We start from the raw sequence: 25283 nt of genomic DNA on the forward strand, positions 1-25283 counted from the left end.
TGTGTATATATATATATATATAAACATTTTCCCTTCCCCTTATTAACTACATAGGTCCCAAAGTTGTCAAAGAAAATGAAGAAAGGAGTGGGCCAAAAGATGAAAAGTGCTACCTGAGAAGTTTGTTCAGACTCCTCTGTCAGGTCTCTTTAGTCCTGTAGGTGTGTTTCATTATTTTCCTCTCTTTCTCCTCTGGCCATGTATTTTCACATAGCCGGTCTTCAAGCTCACTAATTCTTCTACTTGATCCACTTTGCTGTTGAGAGGCTTTGATGTATATTTCAGTGTGTCAACCGAATTTTTCAGTTCCAGAATTTTGGCTTGATGGTTTTGAATTATTTCAATCTCTTTGTTAATTTCGCATGATACAATTCTGATTCATTCTCCATGTTACCTTGCAGTTCTTGAGCTTCCTCAAGACAGCTATTTTGAATTCTCTGTCTGAAAGGTCACATATCTACATCACTCCAGGATTGGTAACTGGTACCTTATTTAGTTTGTTTGGTGAGGTCACATTTTCTGGATGTTCTTGATGCTTGTAGACATTCACTGATGTCTCGGTATTTACAAGTTAGATATTTATTTCAGTCTTCACCGTTTGGGCTTCTTTGTGCCCATCCTTCTTGAGAAAGCTTTCCACATATTCAAAAAATACGTAAGTGTTACGATCGAAGCCTGAGGTCACTGCAGCTGTATTAGCACTAGGGGGCGCCCTAAGCCCAGGAATGCTACAACTCTGGCCGACATGTTCACAGAGGCACTACCTTGGTAGACTAATTTTTCAGTTCTTACGAAGGTGCTTCCTTGCATTGCTAGTTTATAATTTGGTGTTCCTGTGGGGAGTGGGACAATCACTGGAGGGTATATTCGGCCATCTTGTTCTGCGGCCCTCTCTAGTTTTTAATTAAAGATGGTTCAAGGTATGATAAATTCATCAAAATTCCCCCACAATAATAAGTGTGAACAGAATGTTAACACTTAAGACAAACATATATCTTGCCTTCAGACTAAGTTAGGTATAGCTTCCATGCTATGTTTTAGATAACCAGAAAAAATGGAGCAAACAGTGCTTTAAAATACTCATAAATACTTAGAAGTACTGTTGCCCCTTGTTATAAGCGGTGACTGGTTCCAGGAACCCCCTCGTATACCAAAATCTTCACATACTCAAGTCACAAAGTTGGCTCTGCAGAATCCATGTAAATGAAAAGTCGGCTATCAGTAAATGTGGGACCCACGAATCCAGTATTTTCAATTCATGTTTATTCCGTGAATAAGCAGACTGGCAGAGTTCAAACCCATGTTGTTCCAGGGCCAACTGTATTTCCAAATTCTTGGCCAGTAGTTAGTTTTTGGCATTGTAGCATGAAGTTTCTAATACTTAATTCAATAGTCATAGATAAATCACTTGTTCACCCTTAATCAATAAAAATTCACTCGTATGTAATTTCAAAATTCTAACTCATGGTTCTTAGAGATATGTGAAAGGTAGGCCAAAGAAGAGAAGGATAAATAATTCCTAAATTATTAGTTAGCCTTTAAACTCAGTGTCACCTTTTAATTGAATATGTTTGGCTGTTTAGATTTTTGTTGAGACGGAGTCTCGCTCTGCCGCCCAGGCTGGAGTGCAGTGGCGCAATCTAGGCTCACGGTAAGCTCCGCCTCCCGGGTTCACGCCATTCTCCTGCCTCAGCCTCCCAAGTAGCTGGGACCACAGGCGCCCACCACCGCGCCTGGCTAACTTTTTGTATTTTTAGTAGAGACGGGGTTTCACTGTGTTAGCCAGGATGGCCTTGATCTACTGACCTCGTGATCCTCCTGCCTCAGCCTCCCAAAGTGCTGGGATTACAGGCGTGAACCACCACGCCTGGCCTGGATTATTTTTTAAAATGGAATAGAATACTATGAATTCTTTAAATTCCTTCCAGTTAATTATTGTAAGAATGTGGCCCAAAAGTATGTCAAGTGGCAAAGGAAGCTTACCTAAAATCTCTTACTCTTACCTTTAGGATTATTTGGGTCACGGTTCAAAATTGCGTAACGAGGAAGTAAAATACCTTCAGCTTGAAGAATACTATATACTTCTCTCCTGAAGAAAAAAGAAAACATCCTTATTGTTTTATTGCTCCATTTCACAATGAATAGATTATTGTAGTTTTCTTAAAAGACATTATTACTGTTCTACAAATAAAAAGGGTATATATATCAATCCTTTTTATTTTTCAAATAAACAAATGTCATTTCAAATATTGAAAAAAGGTATTCTGAGGAAATATTCAGCAACAAGAACAAAAATTTATGCACAATTCTTTTCTAGCTTATTAGGATACTAATTATTAAAACTGAGAACATAAATGTATTTTAAAAATGGCTGAATGAAGTTGATATATCACAATGATAGAACATTACCTAAGCATTAAAAACCTTATGCTCAAATAGTATTTAATGACTGGAGAAATGTTCACAGTATACTAGAGAAAAGTGATTCTAATTTGGTAAAATGTGATTGTGTGTATGTATTGCTTTCTATAGGAAAAAATATGATAGATATAGTGACAAGATTAAATGGCTTTCAGTATGCTTTTACTTTTCAAACCTTTTAAAACATACATTTCTATAGCTATAGCTGTATATATATAAATACATATATGTGAATTAATATGTAAATCTAGAGAAAATGTTTTAAATTTTACATATTAATAATTGTTACTCTCTGGAAGAACAGAAAAAAATAGCAGAGTGAAAAAACCATAGGGTCTCATATTTACAAAGCAGTTTCGTATATATAATCTCATATTGTAATGGTAACACTAGAAAATAGAATGCTGGTGAGATTATAATAGCTACAGGAGTGAAACATCAATTGAATAAAATACATAAATACACTCATATTTTATAATGTATTAGAAATCCATGCTTTTACCTGTTCAATGAATGCTAAAATATACAGTATAATATTTTTCAAAATAGGTATACTTTATCATTTAAAAAATCTAGTTATAATGAGTAAAGTCATAATTTCATCATCAGTCCCATGACAGAAAAAGTGCTCATAACTTTCAATGGTTTAGCAGGCTCTGGAAATTGTTAAACAATCTCGGTTAAGTCTGTCCTACTACTTGGGGAACTACTTGTGACTTTGGGTAGATTAATCAATCTTCCTAATTAGCAAGATTCCTCATCTGTAAAATTAGGTAATCAACAACTCTTTCTGAGTATTTTGAAAGTACAATGAATTAATAATGCAAAAACACCTGATGCCATGTCAGCATAGAGTAGGTACTAAATTAATGTTAATTTTCCTTCCCTTAATTCAGCCAACTTCACCACTCACCTATCTTGTATGAGATACTGCATATTCAAGTCATTGATTACAAATGGATTCCTGAGTTTTGCATAGGCAACCGCTTTGTCCAGTGGAAATCCTAAGAATACATATTATTAACATATTCTGTATAATCTCAAGATAAGCATCTATACTTTATTAATTTGAATTGATGCCACCTCCCATAAAAGATTAATTTCATTAACACATAACTGCCTTCTATAAAAGGTATGGAATAATATATACATAAACCTTGATTTAACTTATATATTAAATCTTATTTTTTCCTAATTTGATTGTTAAGGCACAGCAAACCAGTGGTTATATAACCAAATTTGGAGCACTGACATGTGAGTCAAGGTCTGACTAGTCAGTCACCTGAAATAAGGTAAAATTCACCTCATACACAAAGAGAAATCTATATATAAATAGCATGGGTGTATCAGAATCACCTGGTGATTTTTAAAAAATATATTCAACATCTCTTCTTTTCTCTTAGATATTTTGATGCCTACACACATAAATTAGCTGATATCCAAAGAACTTATGTACCTTTAAAAACAGTGGGCCAGGAGTGGTGGTGCACGCCTGTAATCCCAGCACTTTGGGAGGCCGAGGCAGGTGGATCACCTGAGGTCAGGAGTTCGAGACCAGACTGGCCAACATGGTGAAACCCCGTCTCTACTAAAATTACAAAAAATTAGCCAGGTGTGGTGGCGTGCACCTGTAATCCCAGATACTTGGGAGGCTGAAGCAGGAGAATCACTCGAACCCAGGAGACGGAGGTTGCAGTGAGTGGAGATTGCACCATTGTACTCCAGCCTGGGCAAGAGAGCAAGGCTCTGTCTCAAAAAAAAAAAAAAAAAAATAGCTATACAAGCAAAAATTAATTCATATATGACATATATGCTCAAAATATACGAGCAGAATCATGCTATTGCTCGGTCAACATTAAAATATTAGAAATTAACTTCCTAAAACTTGTAGACTGGTAAAAGTATTAATTACAATGAAAACAAATCAAATAGTAGATATAGTTAAACAGGTCCCCTCCCCCAAAATCTAAAAAAATCTTATGATTATATTTTATTCTGTATATTGGCACTAATGCCAGGTACAGTGGCTCTCGCCTGTCCCAGTACTTTGAGAGGCTGAGTTGGGAGGAATGCTTGAGGCCAGGAATTCAACACCAGCCTGGGCAACATAGCAAGATCCCATTTCTACAAAAAATTCAAAAGAATCAGCTGAGGGTAGTGGCGCAACCTGTAGTTCTATCTATTCAGGAGGCTGAGGTGGGAGGATCACTTGAGCCCAAGAGTTTGAGGTTACAGGGAGCTATGACTTTACCAATGTACTCCAGCCTGGTTGACAGAGCAAGACCCTGTCTCCAGAGGGAAGAAAATTGACACAAAGTCTCCAATTTTATCCATCAATACACATCATTAGTTGTATACCGTGTAACAGTTAAAGACATAAACCAGCGTTCAAATCCTGGTTCCATCTTTCACTAGCTATGTGACCTTGGGCAAATTTATTTAACGTCTCTAAGCCTCTGGTACCAGCATAAAAGAGTATTACACCAGTCTTACCTAGTAGAGTTTTGAGGAATTAATAATAGTGTGGATATAAGGCACTAAGCACAGTACCTGACATAGTAAGTGCTCAATAAATGTTATTGTTATTATTCCTTAAGAGGCAATATTTTAAGAAATATCTATGGAAAAGGATAAAAATCAGCAAGCATACATAACTTTAGTATTCAACTACATAATACTAAGTATACCGGTGAAGAGACTATATTTTACAGCACTACCAGGATAAAGAGAAAAAGTATTAAAACATGCTGAAAATAAAACAAATCAAAAAGCTGTGGCCAGTTAAACCAAATTTATTCCTAAACTCCTCTTAGTTTTCAAAATTTAAATAGAGATACCTTATATCAAGAATCACTTAGCCACAAATTACAAATCCTGCAAGTTTTGTAAAGACTCTCAGAATTCACTGCTTGTAAAGATGTCTCAATGTCTATGATTTGAAGCCTCCTTACAGAATTTAGCAAACAGAAAACACCTACACTGTTTCCTGCTTTTGGTTTTGTTAAAGAGAAACTTTTTCCCTACCAAAAGATGGTATGTGGAATATGACATTAGCTATAGCACCTACTTTTTACAGGCAAATATAGCATTAATAGGAAGAACCATGTGAGGGTAAGGGAAGAATGCTTTACTCTCAAGGAGGAAGAAATTTTAAGGTTCTCTAAAATGAGCAGCCTGAGTCTTTAAAGATCAGTGTCTTGACTTCTCTATGAAATAATGAATATCAGTTTAGGCTATGGTAGCACAACCATGCTCCATCTTCTTCCTGCTGAAGTAAGACTTTAACATAGCTCAGGACAACATATTTTGGTAACAAGAGATGATTAAATATGAATACATTTACAACCAAGAGCACATCTTTTCAATTAATAGTTCTTAGTGGGAAATTCACTTAATTCACAGATTCTTAGGCTATGAATTTTCAGATGTACCCTCAGCAATAATTTGATTAGTGGACTTTACAAAGACATAATACTTAAGCTGAATTGATATTTCAGTTTGATTAATAAAATATAGCAAGGAATGTCTAAATATCTCAAATTATTAAGTTCTTAAAATGAAGTATGTATATGGAATGTATAAAATGAATATGTATATGGAAAATGATAGATCTTGTTCTATACAGCATAGAAAGGGACTTAAAGTATTCAATAATTCAAGAACTTGTCCTAAGAAACTTACAGATGCAAACAAGAGCTCACACAACCTTATTTTTAATAGTGAAAACTGGAAACTGTCCAAATATTAGGATATTAGATAAATTTAAATATGTTATGGTATATCCACACAATGATATACTATGCCACTATTAAAAACCACATTATCTAAGAATGATATGGTGGGGGGAAAAAACTGCTTGATGTAATAGTGAAAAAGGTTAAATATAAAATTACACTTACACTATGACACTAAATTAAAGGAAAATACACAGAGAAGACATACACTGGAAAGAAATATATCAAAATGTTAATATTACCTGTCCATGAAAGTGGGTTAAAGTTTATTTTTGTTTTATCTCATAGTCTACAATTAATATGTATTAGTTTTATACTCAGAGAGGATAAAGGAGTTTCTCCCCCACTCCCCTTAATACCTTTAGAATGGAAAGAAATAAGACAATCACATAAAGGCCAGTTTTCCACTGGTTCATTCAAAATAACCTCCTCTTCAAATACTACTACTGTGATATATTTAAATAAGGAGATCCGTTCAAGAATTTCCTTCATTGGTTTGGATTTGGATTTCTTTGCCATGGAACATATTCCAACCACAATCTGCCTTTCTGGTGGCTAAAACAAAAATGAAACAAAAAATCGGGTTAACTTTACATGAACTCCAAAGTACAGCTATCTTCATTTGTTTTCCAAAAGTAGATAAGGCATGTGATCAATCAATAAAAGGGACACATTAACAAACAAAGGAATTTTTAAAAATTATATCATTGTTATAATAAACACTTAAACAGTTTTCTACAAAGGTCTGGAAAACAATTTAAAACAAAACACTTTCAGAACAAATATTGTTGCTATTTTCAATGAAATTTAAAACTAAAAAAGTACCCCCTCATTAACTACCTCTAGCATTTATTTATCCTCCTCATACCAGTAAAGTATAGTAACAGTCAAAACCCATCTACTCTATGTAGAAAGATAAAGAATTCTCTTGCCTAAAATAAGACATAGTCCTGACTACAAAGCTATACAGTATTGAACTATTATTGTAGTTTGCACTTGAATATTAGTTGGTCACCAATGACAACCTGGAAGAAAATTTTAAAGAAAGCCACACTGCCAATAGAGGTGTCAAGTCTCTTTGCCCCTCCTGTCTTCATAGCCAATACTCCTATTTGTTGGGGTTACTGATCTCTGGCATCCTCGTAACAGCTCGAAGGCCACGATTCAGTCTAAAACTTAAAAAGCAGGATTTAGAAACTAATTTATGAGTAGCTCCTAGATTTATAAAATTACTCAAGATTCATTTGTGATCTTTGCATGTAAGTGCTTGAGAGTTTTATTAAATACACAAAAGCTGTCTTCAGTTTCTCATTTCAATTCTTTTTTCTTCCATGATACTTTATATATTTCACACAACATTATAATCTAGGTTCGAAAGTGCTTTACTGGGCTTTTCTTAATATATCTAAAATAAAATTGGATAACATCAGAATTAATTTATTTTTTTTTTTTTGAGACGAAGTCTGGCTCTGTCACCCAGGCTGGAGTACAGTGGCGTGATCTCAGCTCACTGCAACCTCCGCCTCCCGGGTTCAAGTAATTCACCTGCCTCAGTCTCCCGGGGACCTGGGACTACAGGTGTGCACTGCCACACCCGGCTAATTTTTTTTTCATATTTTTAGTAGATATGGGGTTTCATCGTGTTAGCCAGGATGGTCTCGACCTCCTGACCTTGTGATTCGCCTACCTCAGCCTCCCAAAGTGCTGAGATTACAGGCATGAGCTACCACGCCCAGTCTAAATTGTTCTTTTTTTATGCCTAGAACCATATTTCTGTATGTTCTCCTCAAACTCATGAAATGTAGAGTTCAAATTGTACTACAGTTGACTGGTAAATCAAATAGATTATAAATGCTAACCTTCCTGGAATCTTCTGTATTTATCCCTCTGACCATCCACTTTTATATAAGACCTTATTCAATGCTTTCCTGATCAAAAGTTTTGATACAGTTCATTATAATGTTCCTAAAGTAGATCTCCCCAGACAACAAATGTACTCTAACCTAACATTTCAAATTGCTTTACAATTTTTTTAAATGTTAATATATTAAGTCTTATGTATTACAAATCGATTTAATGAGTATCTGCTCAATGGCTAAGATGAATAGGAACCATTCAAGTTTAAAATGTATAAATAAACTCACATTCCTAAGACACAATAACAGAGGTTCTCTGTTAGGTAAAACCTTAAAGTCATGAAGATAATTTTTTAAAATGATCTGAGGTATTTTGTTAGGTTGAATGTCTAAAAAAACTATATTCACATCTTTGAAGTCTAAAAACGGGAGAGAAATCTTAAAAACAGAAGAATGATCTGGAATAAATCATTTTATAAATATAAAGCTATAGATCAAATAAACTAAATCAAGCTTCTGTAAAGTGATAATAGTGCACCATACGATGTGCTGAAGATTAGATATACAGACGTACCTGTACTCAAAGTACTTTGAGTCTAACAGGGAACACAGTAATAATAAAATACATGGTGATACATGGAACAGAAGTACAGTTGGCCCTCCATATCTATGGGTTTCACATCCATGGATTCAATTAATCATGTATTGAAGATATTTGGGGGGGGAAAAAGCATCTGTACCGAACATATACAGATGATATTTCTTATCATTATTCCCTAAGCGATACAGTATAACAACTATTTACATATTTATATTGCATTAAAGTAATTTAGAGATGATTTAAAACATATGGGTAGATGCGGCTTACATGTAAATATCACACAATTTCATAAAAATAACTTCAGCATCGGCAGATTTTGGTATCCACAGGGAGTTCTAGAACCAATCCTTCATGGATATTGAGGGACAACTGTATATACACCAATGTAAAGACACAGTAATGAGGAAGAAGTATTCCAATCTGTGATGGAAAAAAAAGCAAGGAGAGTGGAAAGAGTGAATGATGTGAAATCTGAGGAGGGTTTGGAAGAATGAAAAATAATTCACAAGGTATTCCAAAATAAGGTCATTTCAGAAAGGTGAAAGAGTACATACAATAGCAAAGATGCATGGTATGACAATAAATACGTGGAAATAAAAATGTTGATGTTACTGAAACATAGAAGGTAGAAAGAATGGGAGAGAGGTATGGATATAGATATAGATGAGACATAAAAGCTTTTACATGTAAGAAGACTGGCTTTGATCTGCCAGTGGTGTTTACACTATATTCAGAAGAACTCTAGAAAAAGGGGATAAAGGTAGTAGAGGCTGAGTCAACAGTGCTTTCTAGTTTAAGTGAGCCAGAGACACTCTGCTTTCATGTTTTACTTATAGGACTTCTAGATAAAACTTCACATGAAGAAAAGTTTGAGCTGGTAAGAGAAGCCTGCCTGAAAATCTAGTTTTTCAGGGGCAGGAGGTAGCAAAGGTGCTCCGCATTGAAGGTTTGAAATGAGCTAACAGTAGAGTTTGCATTTCAAATATGTGTAACTCCACTGTGAAAGATACTGTTATTATAAAAAAGGGCTTAAAGAGTCATCTAATCACTATTTTGGTTTTACTATTTTACAAAATAGAACAGGTTTTTCTCCTAAAACTAAATTCTCTTTCCAATTAGAAATATATGAAAAACAAACAAGTACTGTAGGTATTTTAAATCAGTATTCACAGTAAAGTAGTCTCTACTTAAAAAATTAAATGATGAGTAAGAAAAATATTGGTCTAATGTAACTATAGCAAAATGAGTATAATAAATGTATATCATTTCTAAGATCCAGTATGGATAGAACATTACATCAGAAAGAGAACAAGCTTTAGACACACACACAAACACATAGATACTTTAGGTAGCCTACCCTTTTAGCTACTCAGTTTTCAGACTTCTGAAGTTAATAAATATGAGTATCGTCAGTTCAACCAGAACTCACACTGGTAACATAAGCTTAATGAATCTAGTTAAGTAATCCTTCTTCTTTAAATAACCTTTAAAATTATTTCCTTCTACTTATCATCAATATTTGTTATGTATTTCTACATACAAGAAAGCTTTTGGATTTATGGCCCAGATTACTGTTTCTCTTTGCCACTTTTTTTTACCTAACATTGAGTTACACTATGCGTATCACTGAAAGAAACTAAAATAGGCATCATTAAACAACATAAAGGTTTGACCCATAACTGTATTTATTGATTCATCATAGATTCAACAACATCAGTCATGAAACAAAATATACTTTTCAGTTTAAAATTTTCCAACAAAAGAATCTTAAGATTAATTCACATTAACAGTGATTAGTAAAAAGCCTATACTGTATTGGTCTTCTCTCACCAAAGAAAAAACAAACAACTTACAGAATCATCTTCTTCCTCATCATCTTCATCTGCATGGTGGAAGAAATGTCGATAATTTCCAGGATTTATTTCTGTATCTTCTGGTCCAACGAAGAATCTGGGGGCTTCACTCATTTTTATTTTATTTGATGTAGATATAATTGAAATGATTTATATTAGAACTGCTTCTAAGTAAATAGCATCAGAAGAAAGCATTCTCCATATATTAGCTGACACACAGGTCTGTGACAGCTTGTTTCTGCTTATACAATCACTTGATATTATGACTGTTGGCAAATACTCTTTTGTTCTTAGATATCATTGCTTCATTGTTGATATCAAAGTTGTTGCAATTCAAAATACAAAGACAGTGAGGCTATTGCTTTCTTGAGTTGACACAGCAATCTTCTTACCTAAAATGTAATGAAAAAACTAATTTTGGGAGGTGCACTCCAAAACATTCCTGTAAAAAATAATTTTAATGACTTGTAAAATCAGCACCAATAACTTGATGTATATTGTCAAAATGAAAATACAATTTCTCCCATAAGAAAATTACTTATAACTAATAAAACGAAAATTAAGAAACTAAAACTGATCCTCAGTAGTACACATCTTAGCAACTTGACAAACATATGAATTAACAAAAAGACTACACATTAAATTCTTTATCCCAAAATAAACCAATTAAGAGAAAATTACTCAAATTATAACAAAATTATATTAAAGCTAAATCTGTTAGCACATAGTTACGAAATATCTGAATGCAATGGAAAAGAACAGACAAATGGAATGCAGCTTTAAAAACCACTGACAAATATTAATCTGAAATTACATTAAGTCAATTTGTAAAAGCTGACTGTAAACAGGTATTTTAGGGAACATAAAATTCTATATTCTGGTCTCATACATAAATGAACAAAAAAAGATTAGAATCAGAACAAGATTTCATTTAATAGCAGCTCTTAAACGTGTAGAAGTCGAAAACTCTTTAACAAATCTAATAAAATCTATGGATCTTCTCCCCAGAAAAAAAGAAAGTACATGTGCACTAAATTCTGCAAGCAATTTTATGTGATTCACTGACATTCAAACTCTTCCACATAACCAGGCATCCATGAGTATCAGTTAAAGAACTATCATAGCTTACACCTGTAATCCTAGCTACTTGGGAGGCTGAGGTGGGAGGATCGCTTAAGCCCAACAGTTTGAGGCTGCAGTGAGCTATGACTGTGCCACTATACTCCAGCTTGAATAACAGAGAAAGACTCTGTCTCAAATAAACAAACAAACAAATAAATAAATAAATAAATAAATAAATAAATAAATAAGAACTATCATATAAGAGCAGTATCATCTCAAAATATTCCTTACCATAGTTGTTTACATGTATTTGTTTCCTGGTCATATTAAAATTAATTATATACCAAGATGAAACTACATAACAAATGCTTCATTTGATTACTGGTAGTAAAAGAAATTAATCAATCAAATATTCTTAAAAGTCAAACAATATGCTAGGTAGAATTAAAAGCATAACTCCAAAAGTTCTATTCCTAAAGATCTAATTCCAGTATAACTGGTGACTCCCCAGTAGACATTAAAATCAATTTACCCAGTCAGCCTTCACTTTAACCATCTTTAAATTACAGTGTTACATTTAAAATAATTTGCAATTTAAAAATAAAAGTAGAAATAATTTACTTTATAAATCAATGCCTTTTGTTCTATTCCTCTGCATTGTTTAACATGTAAAAAATGTCTACTGAAAAAAAAAAAAGTTTCCAGTTGCTGTAAAATTTGATGTTGGTGGATAAGTTGATCTCAGTTCTGTTTTCTATCAAATGGCAAATATCTCTTGGTTTAAGTTTTTTACTCTTTCCATCTAAAAAGAGCTCAAATATTTCGATAGTGGAAGGGGAATGTTCTGGAGTCAGGTACATCTGTTTTAATCTGTCACTTTTTAGCTAGTGACTTATGCTAGTTGCTATTAGTCTATTAAAAAGGGAGAATAGTAATACCTGTAACCCTGTAAAGACTAAGTGAGATAGCATAAGTGCTTGGCGTATATTAAACAATAAATCATAGTTTCCATAAACACTCCTATAAACCAAACTCCCTACTGACTCTAACATATAAATCTAAAAGAATCTGAAATGAGTGTTATGCTACTAAAAATGTCCACACTCAGTGCAGTAGTTCTCAAACATTAGAATGCAACGGAATCACCTGTAGGGACTTGTTAAAACACTAAACTCAAAACTCTGGGGGTGGGGCCCAATATTTTGCCTTTCCAAAACTTCCAAGGTGATGCTGATGTTGCTCGTCTTGGAATCACACTATAAGAACATTGCTCTAGACTCAAAACTGGGTTTGAAAACTTTTTCTGAAAGTTGCTCAGCTCTGTGTCCTTAGTCAAGTTATTGAAACTCTCTAGTCATCATCTGTAAAATGGGATTATAAATTTCATATATTGTTTTGACGATTAAATTACAATACAGATGCCACAGCAAATAGCACATATTAAGCACTCAGTAAATGTTAGTTGTTTAATATCTTGTTAAATGTTGTTATGACAGTTTTCTAACAAATTTAATTGGCAAGGAACAAATATAAATAACTCAATTTAGAATGTATCTACTTACCTCTTGTCTAATGAGTCACAGAAACTCCCTTTGCCACTGTTGTTGTTGGAGACCTCTTTACATCTTTTCTAGTCTTACCACACTGCTTGAGACTATCATGAACACTACTGCCTGGGATAATCATTCTTCTCTTTCATACCTTTACTGGTCACAGCCAGAGCTACCTGATCCTCAAAATAACACCCTGGATCATCCATCAGTCCCACCTAGTATTCAGATCCCCTTTACCTGAACTTAATATTTCCAAGCCATCATTCCAACCCTTTCCATGGGTTCCCTCAGGAGCTCAACCATAAACTAGTAAATCTCTGCTCTCAAAATCAGAGGAAATGGGAACTCCTGCTCCTGCTGCTCCTGCTGCTCAGCCTGAATGCAAACACATAACCAGTTTTCCTGAAATTCCAAAAGCATTTTCCAATGGAAACACTGTTATAAATTGTGTCTCCTTTCCAGGGCACTAATAGTACATCCATGTAATAGGGAATAAATAAGCTTCTGCAGGCTGGCAAAGGCAATCTGGTTCATTTATAAGATTACACAAAAAAAGCCCATTCCAAGTTCCACACAACCTTCACGTTGATTTTTTTTTTCATTCTTCAAACGTTCATTTAATACCTTTTTGCTGAACCTGCATTTCCTTCTGCCTGGAATTCACTGCTCTCCTTGAAAGTTCCTATGCCCCATTCAAAAACCAACTGGAAGGTCTTCAATGAAGGTTTTCCTGAGAACTATCACACTTCTGATAGGCCCTAAATATACATAAAAACCCTCTCCCATTTTCCATGTTCCGCAGCATTTTGGATCTATCTTTTCACTTATTTGTTTCCATCAGAGTTGGGTTTTTTCCTCCCCAACTTTTATTATGAAAATGACAAATATTCACGAAAGTTGAAAGAATAGTTTATTAATCATCCATATGCCCACCATTATACTTAACGATTGCCAACATTTTGCCATATTTGCTATTTATACACACACACATACACTTGCTGTACCATTTGAAAGTACTAGGTATCAACACACTTCAACTCTAAGTACTTCTGTATGTATCTCCTAAAAATAAGAACAACTTCCTACATAAACACAATTCCTTTTCCACATGAGAAAATTAATAGTCCATAACACTGTCTATATTGTGGTTGTATGGGAGCTTTTAGAGAATGAAGACCTAATCTATATATTCCCACTACTTCACTTGGTTCACAGCACTTATTTGGGTAATCCACAGATGTTCTACCAATCGTTCAGTTTAATACCCTCACAACAACTACTCTGAAAGTTATATGAATTTAAAATCTAAAACAGCAATGTTTGATTTTAAAATTTTCTGCATGTAGGTTTAGTCATTTGCTTTAAATAAACCTGTGCTGCAGTAAGTACAGTATTCTGAGTTCTCCACTACTTAATTCTGCATCACAATGCTACATAAAGACAGAGATCACGTCTAACTTTTGTCAGACATGTAAGTAGGTACACCAATTTTTTTTTAAATGAATGGATACTTTCCGACACTGAAAATGTTAGTGAAGAAATTGAAATCAAGGAAGAACAGGACGGGACAATAGAATACAGATTTTGACGGCAGACAGATCTGGTTTTTAACACAGATTCAAACGTTTACTTACAACTGTTTACTAGGGCAAGTTGCTTGACTGCTCAAAGCCTCAATTTCTAACTCTGTAAAATGGTGATAATAATCTAACATTATCTCCTGGAATTGTTGAGAGGAACGAATGACAAAATATGTAAAGCACTCGGCACACATAAGACTCAGTTAATGGCAACTATCATTATTTTATCTTTCTAAGACAAAAAAAAAATAGCTATTTCATTAAATAATTCACAACAGCAGAACAAAATCCTGTCCCAGTGTAGAGCGAGGATTTTATGTGCTAAGGTCAGCTACGCTTCCCACTTCCATAGTTAAGCCTTCCAGCAAAACACCTACTACCCAAAGGACTCCAAGAGTCGCAGACTCCCAGGAAGAGGTCAAGAACCTTGTGAATCAGATCCAGGGATCACCACCCCAGCCCTTTCTCCTTCAAGGCGCGGAAGGCTGCAACGCCCTCCAAATGATTAGGTGCGGCAGTGACCTGCGGCCTCGGTCCCTACTATGAAAGGCTGCAACACACGAGGCTTTTGTTCTGTTAAAGTGGGTGTAGGGTTGACAGAGAGGGATAAGGACGAAGGAAGAAAAATTTTTTAAAAGCCACCTCTACCCACAGCAGTCCCATAACTCGAGGCTAATCACTTCGGTGGAACCAGGAACAGCGTGGGGTAGAAGCTCGACAGTTCCCTTTTAGCTGAGCTTCAATTTCTGGCGTCTCAAACCCAAGAAATGAAAAAGGGAAGCCATGGAGGAGCAGGAGGAGAAATCAAGGCGCGAAAGGACCCTCAAAGCTGTACTGTCACTCCACGCTGCAGCACATGCCCCTCAGTGGACCGCGTGTTTAGGCTCTGCAGAGCACAGGAGACAAAGCAGAAGCCCAGCAGCCGCCTCACCCCTGGCATGATCAGGTTCTGCATCTCCGGTTCTCCTCCGGTTCTGGGGCCCTCACCTGCCACGAATGCGGTCGTCACGCGAGCAGTTGTGAGATGGTCAAGCCCATTCAGGTCTAGGTTACCCACTTTCATCCCGGAGGCAGGGGTGAGATGTTCGTCAAGTTACTTCAGTTGTAGGCGTGGACGTAGGCTACTTCCCTCAGTAACAGCTATAGGGCCACACAGGGGCACCTCAGGCTACTACACCTCAGAAATCTCCGTCACGCCTCTTCCCCGCCCTCCTCGGGTCTCACGCCGAAACCTCACCGGGCGGAACGATTTCCGGCAAGAGCCAAACGATCCGTCCTAACCTTTCTGACCGTGGTTCCAAGGCTCCCAAAAGGACTAGTCTCTAAAGGACCTGGGTAGTTCCGCTTCCGGCAGTGCCAGATAAATCACGAGAGGAAGCTTAAATCTGTCGTTTGAATTTAGGACCACCTCGGTGAGTGGTCGTTTTGGTGTGCTCTGTCATACCTACCTGTTTTTTAAAGTGAGGCGTAACCCGACAGTAATTTCAAAACCATTAGCCTCGACCAGCCTAAAGAAGGGTTTAATTGAGTCTGTGGGGAGATTTTGCGCAGGCGCCGTTGAGACGGGAGGGCCTTGGGCGTTGCGATGTCCCGCGCTAGCTGAGCAGAAAGGGCGAGTGCCGTTTCGGGCCTGGGGAGGTGCCTACTGGGTGTAATTGAGTTTTACCAAATGGTCATTTTCCTGCTGATTCTAAGTGTGGTTGGACCTTGCCCTTAAGATTCCGTTAACAAGTCACCCAAAGCTTAGGAAATGCTCCTTCACAGCGTTTGAAACTCCGAGCACTTTTGGCCGGCATTGAAGAATTCTCCTCATTACTTTGATCAGTCATTTAATCAGAAATTTTGCCCCAAATTTAAATAGTGGCGGGGAGAAACGTGAGGTCAAGAGGGAATCCTGTCACGTAGTTTTAAAAGAAAATGTCCACTTTATCTCAGTGTAGGTTTTTCTTAAATGGGCATTTCTGAACCAAAGTAGATACTTTTTAAAGTGGAAATTCATTTATCCCATGTGGCTTCCTGTGAATGCGTATGGCGATGAAGGCATTTTTTTGTTAAATGAATTTGTACTCTGAAGTGAACCAGATTACAGAGAAGTGTATTTAAATTTACAGCTCCTTGACGTTGCATGAAATTGTGCGTGTCCATTTTTTGGAGCTTAAAATAGAATAATTCAAATGTCAGAATTCCGATCCAAGTTAACGTGTTGATTGAAAATTGTAGATTTTAAGATGGAACTAGCGGGTATTTCAGCCTTTTAGGGGCTTAAATTGGTAGCTTTGTTTTTAACCCTTGGTGAAACAGTTAAGTCCTAATCTTGACGTAATACCTAACTGCCTTACTTTATTGAACACAAACATAAAATTATCAAAGGAATTAAGCAATGAGTTGATTTTATTTGATGTTATGGAGGGGACAAAGTGTATAAAGCTTAACCAAATATGACCTGACATTCCTCATGCAAAACTACAAGTTGTAATCAACCACTTTCATTTTTTCTTATTCCTACACGTTTAAGTACGTAAGTAATGATTTTAAGAGAAATTCTTGAAAATATGAGCATATCCAAAGAAGTCCCAGGACAGTCTTTCTTTAGGTAGTTGAAACCACTTAATAAGAAGATATTTATATTTGTCCCGAATATTACAGTTTCAAGCCATTGTCTCATATTAACTACTTTTCAAATACGTTGTTTCTAGGGACCAAGTAGTGTATGTATGGGCTTTGAAAGAACAAAAACAAAAACTGTTTCTTTTACCTTGCTTTTGTGTATGAATACCAATTATTAGCAGTAAAACTTTAAACTACTTCAAGGGCTATGCTTTCTGTGAACTGAGTTTTCTTTCTTACTCATTTTCTTTTTCTCTTGTCATCTGCCTCTCTACCTCAAGAACCAGCAGTTTGTGAACTGCATTGGACTGTAATATCGTTATAAAAGAATACAACTCCTGAGTCTTCTGATTTTCTTCTTAGCACTAAAGCTTTATAAACATTGCTATAAAGCATTAACACCATTAATGAAAGGAAAGATATTTTAAAATATTTTTTCATGTAGATGAAGATTTTGAGAAAAGAAAGGCTTCTCTGCCTTTAAACAGCCTGATATGGATGATAATACTTAGATATGATAATAATTATACATTACCATATGCAAAGGACTTTTAAGTCCATTATTTTCATCCTAATAATTACAAAAAAGGAAAAGATATTATGTCCTCTTCCAAACATGGATATTAAGGCTTAAGTCTATACCTTCTTAGACACAGTTTACTTAGAGTGCCATGTTCGTGAAAGTGAACTATAATGTTTTCAAAAGTGAAATAAGTTGCTTTTGGAATATTTGCTATAATTTTTAATTCTCCTTTCAGGAAATGCAAGTCATTCTTTATTCATTCACAAATAGTTGAGTGTCCACTGTGTTCTGAACATTATGTTAAACAATGTAAACATAAAAAATTAATAAGCTATTTCCATTCCTCATTTATAATCAAACTTATTGATTACAAAAATCACTTTAAAATTTGTGTAACAGAGGCCTGAATCAAGTATTATAAAAGCTAAGGATGACAAGTTAATTGACTTATTAGTATAGCAGCAGGGCAAAGCATAAAATTTGAAGTAAGAGACACCAAGTTCCAAATGTCAGTGCGTGTACTCACTTTATTACCTTTAGTAAATTGGACAATCTCTGGACCCCCATTTTCTTACCGGTAAATTGGATATAAAACTAATACCAACTCCATGGAGTATTGTGAGGATTATCATAGTAAAATACTGCATAACTTTGCAGCTGTAGTCGTGAGTCACTTAGCAATGGGAATAAATTCTGAGAAATGCTTTGTTAGGCAGTTTCAGCAGTGCACGAATACAGACTACCTACATGAACCTAGATGGTATGTGTGTGTGTGTGTGTGCGCATATATATATATTTTTTTCTTCATATAAAAAAAAATGTCCCTGCACATTATTGGGTATCATTGATTTCTCTTGCTTGATCTGCAGTGCTAATATCAAATGCCCTATATCAAGTTCTATGTATGCTCCACTATCATCTTATCGGACCAGTAGGCAGTCCATCCTTGACCAAAACATTCTTATGCGGTGCAATTGCATTGGCAATTGTTTTTAAAATTTTTAATTTTTTAAAATTATTTCCTCTTCCTATACTTTTGGCTTTTCCAGATGTCATATAAACAGAAATAATATATAGCTGTTTGTGTCTGGCTTATTTCACTTAGCATATGATTTTTGAGATTTATTCATATTGTTAGGTCTATTTGTAGTTTGTTCCTTATCAATGCTTAATAGTATGCCGTGTGTGGATCTACTATGATTTGTTTATCCATTCACCACTTGATGAACATTTGTTTTCAGGTTTTGGCTGTTAGGAATAAAACTTCTAGAAACTTTCACTTACAGGTTTTTAGGTGTATATATTTTCTTTAGGGTTAGTATCTAAGATTGGTATTGCTGGACCATATGGTAAATTGATGTTTAATTTTATAAGAAATTGCCAAACTGTTTTCCAACATGTTTACATCATTTTCTATTATCACCAGCAAGAGTATCCTTGGTAGTACCTAGTATTGTTAGGTTTTGTTTTGTTTTTGTTGTCGTTAGTGTGTAGTCATGTCTTATTGTAGTTTTAATTTACATTTTTTCGTTGTCTGTTGACGTTGAGCATTTTTTCATGTGTTTATTTGCTAACCATATCTCTTTGGTGAAGTGTCTGTATTTCCAGATTTTAAATTGGGTTGTTTGTTTTCTTGTTAAGCTTTGAGAGTTCTTTATAACTTCTAGATAAAAGTTATTTATCATATATATATATATTGCAAATATTTTATCCCAGTGTTATTTTTCTCTTCTTTTTTTTGGCAGTTCTTTAAAGAATAAAAATTTTAATTTTTTTCTTTATGCATAGGTGCTTTTTTTTGCTATCTAGGAAGCCATTACCCAACCTAAGCTCACAAAGAATTTTTGTTGTTGTTTTCTAGAAGTTGTATAGTTTTAAGTTGTACGTTTAGATCTGTGACCCATCATGAAGTAATTTTTACATAACGTGAGGTATGAGTTGAGGTTCATCTTTTTTCAAAGCATGTTTAATTGTTACGGCATTTGTTGAAAAGATTATCCTTTCTTCATTGAATTACCTTGGCACCTTTGTTAAAAATCAGTTTACCATAACTGAGCGGCTGTTTCTGGCACTATTCTGTACCATAGATTTAAGGCTGTCATTTTGCCATTATAACACATTCTTCATTACAATAGCAGTATAGAAAGTCCTGAAACCAAATAATGTGAAATTCTTCAACTATATTCATTTCTCAAAGTTGTTTTAATTATTCTGAGTCCTTTAGCTTTCCATATCAATTTTAGAATCAGCCTGTCAGTTTCTGCAGAAGAGCTTGAGGGTTCCTGATTGGGACTGCATTGAATCTATAGATCAATTTGGAGAAAATTGGCATCTTGTCCCACTTTTTCTCAGAGGTAGAGGGTGAGTTACTCCAGCTTTCTGCATTCTAATCAGAAGCCTATATGGGAATGTTTAGTGGTATTTCAGAAAGAAATAATTTTGCTCCACGATTATATTCGCTATATCTTCAGTGGAAGAGATCACAGGACGAATCCCTGTTTGTGAATTGGATGTCATCCCCTGCTGCCATCTCAAGAACGTCATACCATAATTTTTTTTCCTCTGTTTTCAGTCGTCTTTCTAGAAGCCCGTCCGTTAGCATTAAACTTTTTAGGCTATTCCTTTGTTGAAAGCAAAACAATCTTGTTTAAAAAAAAAAAAATTGTTGTAATTGTAGTAAATCACACATAACATGAAATTTACCATCTTAATCATTTTTAAGTGTACAGTTCAGTGGCATTAAGTACATTCACATGGTTTTACAACTATTACCACCATCCATCTCAAGAACTCTTTTCATTTTGTATAACTGAAACTCTTGACCAGTTAAACAATAACTCTTCCATTCTCTCCTCCCCACCCTCTGTTCTATGCAACCATCATTACTCTTTCTGTCTGTATGTCTTTGACTACTCTGAATACCTCATATGGTGGAATCATACAGTATTTATCTTTTTGTGACTCGTTCATTTCACTTAGCTTAACGTCCTCAAGATTCATCCATGTGGTAACATGTGTCAGAATCTCCTTCCTTTTAAAAGTGTGTGAATAAATACACCATATTTTGTTTATCCATTCAGCCATTGATGGACACTTAGGTTGCTTCCATCATTTGGCTGTTGTGAGTGATGTGGCTATTAACAGGGCTGTCAAAAATTTTAACCCCACTAGAATGTAAACTCAAAGTCAGGAGAATTTACATCTTGTTTATTATCCTGTCTCCAACATTGTAACTGGCACATAGCAGTTACTCAGTAACATTTCTTAGATCAATGAATGAACCTTACATCTGTCTCTAGCAACTATCTTGTAGCTCCTTGCCTTTATAGCTAAGCTCAAGTTTCTAAATCCACTTTCTGACTTTCCATTCATTCCTTGTGTCATTTCAGTCTGGTTGCCAACCGCCCTGCTATACTGTAACTATACTGTATACTGTTGCCAAAACCACTAGCTACATTATGGTTCTTATATCACTTAGCCTCTCTGTCTACTTCTAAGAACTCTGTATTTGCCAGACTTCTATTACCAGAACCTCTTCCTGCTTTTTTCCTATGTCTCTGGCTATTCTCATGTCCCTAAAGGTTTACAGTGTATTTCGGAGAGAGACATATCAGCTAATATATTCAATAGAGTGTTTCAGATTTTATGATAAAAGTTGATGCGTATTACTGTGAATGCACCAAGGAAGGTGTGCACAATTCTCCCTGAGATTGGAGATGTGGTTAGAAAGGATTCATGGATGAGTGAACTCATTAATGTGAACATTGAAGGATAAGGATATGTCCACTGCACTTCCTACTCTGTACACTTTCCATCTGATCCTTCTTCCATTGCCTTAACTTCGCCTACTTTTTACATGCCGAGTTTATCCATGAAGAATACAACCTGCTTAATATTGTCATCTTTCTCCCTAAGCCAGAGCTTTAGACAGAAGTGATCCCAGATTCTTCTTTGCATTTACTCCACACATGTAGTCAGTCACAGTTCTTATATAATGTATCTATCCATCTATACTGGCACTGCTTTGGCTCAGAATTTCCTCCTTTCTTGCTTTAATTGTACAGTAGTTTCCTAGCTGACTGGTACAGGTATTCCTGGCTCTACCCCAATCTCTATTCCATATTGGTGTACAATACACTTTATAGAATAGAAATCTAATCTTGTAACTCCAACTCATTCTTAAAATGTTAAGTTATTCCAGGTTGGAGTGGTTAGAAGACACTCTGTAGGAAATGACACCTAGCCAGAGTTTTGAAAGATGATTAGGGGCTGGAGAAATAGCAATAAAATTCATTCCAGGCAAAAGTATCAATGAAAAGGTATGAACACACTGCATGGGATAGTTGAAGAACTGTGGTTATTTTTTGAATTGAGAATGCCAAGAGAAAAACATGGAGAGACTGATAAAGAACCGTATCTTATAAAGCTTTGCATAATGGCAGAGGTATTTAGATATCATTAGTGTCATGGTCTTAATGGTTGTATTCTCCCAAAATTCATGTGTTGAAATCCTAACCACCAAGTTGATGGTATTAAGAGACTGGACTTTGGGGCTGGGCGCGGTAGCTCACACCTGTAATCCCAGCACTTTGGGAGGCTGAGATGGGTGGATCACTTGAGGTCAGGAGTTCGAGAGCAGCCTGGCCAACATAGTGAAACCCCATCTCTACTAAAAATATAAAAATTAGCTGGACATGGTGGCATGCACCTATAGTCCCAGCTACTCAAGAGGCTGTGGAACGAAATTTGCTTGAGCCGGGGAGGCAGAGGTTACAGTAAGCTGAGATCATGCCACTGCACTCCAGTCTGGGCAACAGAGCACAACTCTGTCTAAAAAAAAAAGAGGTAGAACTTTGGAGAGGTGACTTGATCATGGGTCAGAGCTCTCATTAATGGGATTAGTGCCTATATTTTAAAGAATCTGAGAGAAACCCCTTCCCCCTTGCCTCATGTGAAGTTACAGTGAGAAGACAGCTGCCCATAAGAAAGTGAACCCTTCGTAGACACTAAATTTGCTGACATCTTGATCTTGTACTTCCTAGCCTCCAGAACTGTGAGAAAGAAATTTCTGTTGGTAAGCCATCGAGTTTATGGTATATTTGTTATAGCCTCCCAAATGGACTAAGACAATCAGGAATGGCAAAAAGCATATTTCGAGTTAAGTGAATATTTTGATAAGATTTGTGTTTTAGTTTGACCTCTGTGACTGCAGTGAGGACAAGGACTATATTAGAGACAGAGGAGGCAAGGTCAGATAGAAGGTGAGTGTGAAGTAAGGTAGTAGCAATGGAATAAAGTTCAAGGTTCTACCTCATCCACAATCAATGCTTTTCCTCCTTCTCCAGGTGGATCTGGGTCTCTGCACATCTGTTTTGATAGTACTCTTCGCATACATCTGTTATAACACCACTCTAAACTATATAAATGCTGATTTACTCCTCTTTTCCTCTCATACCAAAAGCTCTGTGAGGACAGGGATTTCATTTTATTTAACTTTGCATTAGTGTCATCTAGTATATATAAGGGTTTTAGAGCTCAGTAACTGAATGAGCAAATTCAAGGTTATATGGATGAACAGGCAAAACCTATTAAAAGGGTAAAACTTGGAAGTTCTACAGTAGGCACAAAGAAGATTAGGAGAGGTCAAGATCACTTTAGATTCAGAGATCATGGAACGTTTGCTTCATTGAGGTGTTAGAGCTTGATTTCGAAAGATGGGTAAGGCTTAATCAGGTGGAAGGATATACCATTTGGGGGGAAATGATGTAAACCAAGGTATAGAGAATGGTTGGGGATATGGCCATGGGTATACAAAGGAAACTAGTGAGAGAAGAAGCTGTGTTATGTCCTGCCAGGTTGTAGAGGGTAGGCTAAATAGTCTAGACCTTAGCCACTAAGTAGAAGATAATGCCCAGAGGCAGTCTTATAGTGTCCACTCTGTCAAGTAAATCATTTGGAAGATAAAAACATGCTAGGAATAGTCTAAGTAAGTTTCAAGGTGACTATGTCAGGCAAATAACCACGCCTTTAAGTCTTAGTTCTGTTGTCGAGCCAAGACAACTCACCCATATAAAAATGAAAATAATATACTTGTGAAAGCATTTGTGAAATATGAAAATCTGTAGGAAATTTATGGTTTTATGTCTTCTCCCAGTGATTTTATGTCCCTCTTCCTAACATAGATATATGTTAGTCTTCTCCCACTACTTTGGTAAGAAAAAAACAAACCAAAAACCTTAAAGAGCTCAGTCTCCAAAGATTTTTGTAGTGGTTTCCTTTTTTCCTTGTCCCTGTGTACTATAGGTTTACTCTGAGGAGAGCAAATTTCTCTATTTCGATCTATTTTCAGTTACTCAAAAGTTAAAGATTTCAAAGCAGAGAAGTTAATTTCAGTAAATAGACCTTTTCTGAGGAGTTTTTATATATTCGTTATAAATAGAAAAAAACAACAGTGTCCTAATGGCATAGACTTAATATACTGAAGACTTCATCTTCCATTAGATAGAAAAATTTTCTGGTCTCTCCAGGAGGTAAATGGGTAGGGGGAGGAAGACAAGAGATGGTAGGAACTTGGAACCCCTGAGGTTTTTAAATATAAGAGCAAAATACAGAAGCTACTGTGTATTACGCAGACTCATATTTTTTTTCCCCAATGGCTAGTTTGTTTTCTGCCAGTTCCAGTTACCCACATCCCTCTGTGTTTTGGGGCCTGTACTTCCTCTAAGGTGTGAGAGTTTGGTTTTTTCCTTCTGTGGGCTTTTACAGGCCTGATGAAGCTTCTCCCCTTTTCTTTTTAAGGCCCTTCAGGAGTTTTTGCAACCTTTACTGGTCTCTAAAAGGGAGGAAATACACAATTTTTATCTTCCTTTTATAAACCTCATCTTCCTACAGATACCATGATCCCAGCTGGCTAGGATGGGATATTTCTAGATTTTCTTTTAGATTGCTTAGATGATTTGGGACATTAATAGTTACAAAAACTATTAAGAGAAAACTATAACAGGAGGTTATATATAGTATATTATTAATTTTACAGTATGTATAGTCTGTATATTGATTTCATCTAAACTGAGAAGGGACAAGTTTCTGTCCCTTAAACTTGAAAGAACGTGTATCAGTGTAGTATAGAGATGAAAATAGAGGACACAAACTAAAAATGATTTTGGTTTTTTTTTTTTTTTTTTTTTTGAGAGTTGAAGATGATTAATGCAGAGCTAGAATGACAGGCAGGCAAATGGATGGGTAGACAAACGGGTTCTATATTCCCGACTTGAAATCACACAAGGCTTCATGAATTGAAAATTGATTAGGAAGTAAAAGTTTGCCATGGAATCCTGGCAGAGGAGAGAGTATAGTGAGGATGACATGGAAAGTAAAGGTATCAAGAGGTCTTACGTGGCAGATTGGAGCGCAGTAGGATACCACTAGTGTTTCACCACAGATGGTTTGAAAAGCACTGACCTAGAGCGACATGAAACTTAATAGCAATGGAA

The 25283-nt window shown here is 35.8% G+C and overlaps 2 protein-coding genes across 4 annotated transcripts in view; one reads left to right on the plus strand and one right to left on the minus strand.

Annotated features, from left to right (window-relative positions):
- The window catches only part of PPIP5K2 (diphosphoinositol pentakisphosphate kinase 2), a 79884-nt gene extending 64062 nt beyond the window's left edge, over nucleotides 1-15822 (minus strand). Inside the window, exons 1-5 of one of the 2 annotated variants that reach the window (XM_017869156.1) lie at nucleotides 15648-15822; nucleotides 10466-10857; nucleotides 6515-6710; nucleotides 3335-3425; nucleotides 2004-2089 (exon numbers count right to left, since the gene is read on the minus strand). In XM_017869156.1, the coding sequence (XP_017724645.1) occupies nucleotides 2004-2089; nucleotides 3335-3425; nucleotides 6515-6710; nucleotides 10466-10579 (487 nt within the window). In that variant the 5' untranslated portion in view covers nucleotides 10580-10857; nucleotides 15648-15822. Of the gene's footprint in view, nucleotides 1-2003; nucleotides 2090-3334; nucleotides 3426-6514; nucleotides 6711-10465; nucleotides 10858-15647 lie in introns of those variants that run through there. The other variant, XM_017869157.1, reaches the window with a different exon arrangement.
- Nucleotides 15823-15984: 162 nt separating this feature from the next.
- The window catches only part of GIN1 (gypsy retrotransposon integrase 1), a 32499-nt gene continuing 23200 nt past the window's right edge, over nucleotides 15985-25283 (plus strand). Inside the window, exon 1 of one of the 2 annotated variants that reach the window (XM_017869154.1) lies at nucleotides 15985-16072. The gene's annotated coding sequence lies outside the window, so the exon portion shown is untranslated. The remainder of the gene's footprint in view (nucleotides 16073-25283) is intronic. The other variant, XM_017869155.1, reaches the window with a different exon arrangement.

This window comes from Rhinopithecus bieti, unplaced genomic scaffold (genome assembly GCF_001698545.2).
Source record: "Rhinopithecus bieti isolate Rb0 unplaced genomic scaffold, ASM169854v2 scaffold_4104, whole genome shotgun sequence".
Lineage (NCBI taxonomy): Eukaryota > Metazoa > Chordata > Mammalia > Primates > Cercopithecidae > Rhinopithecus > Rhinopithecus bieti.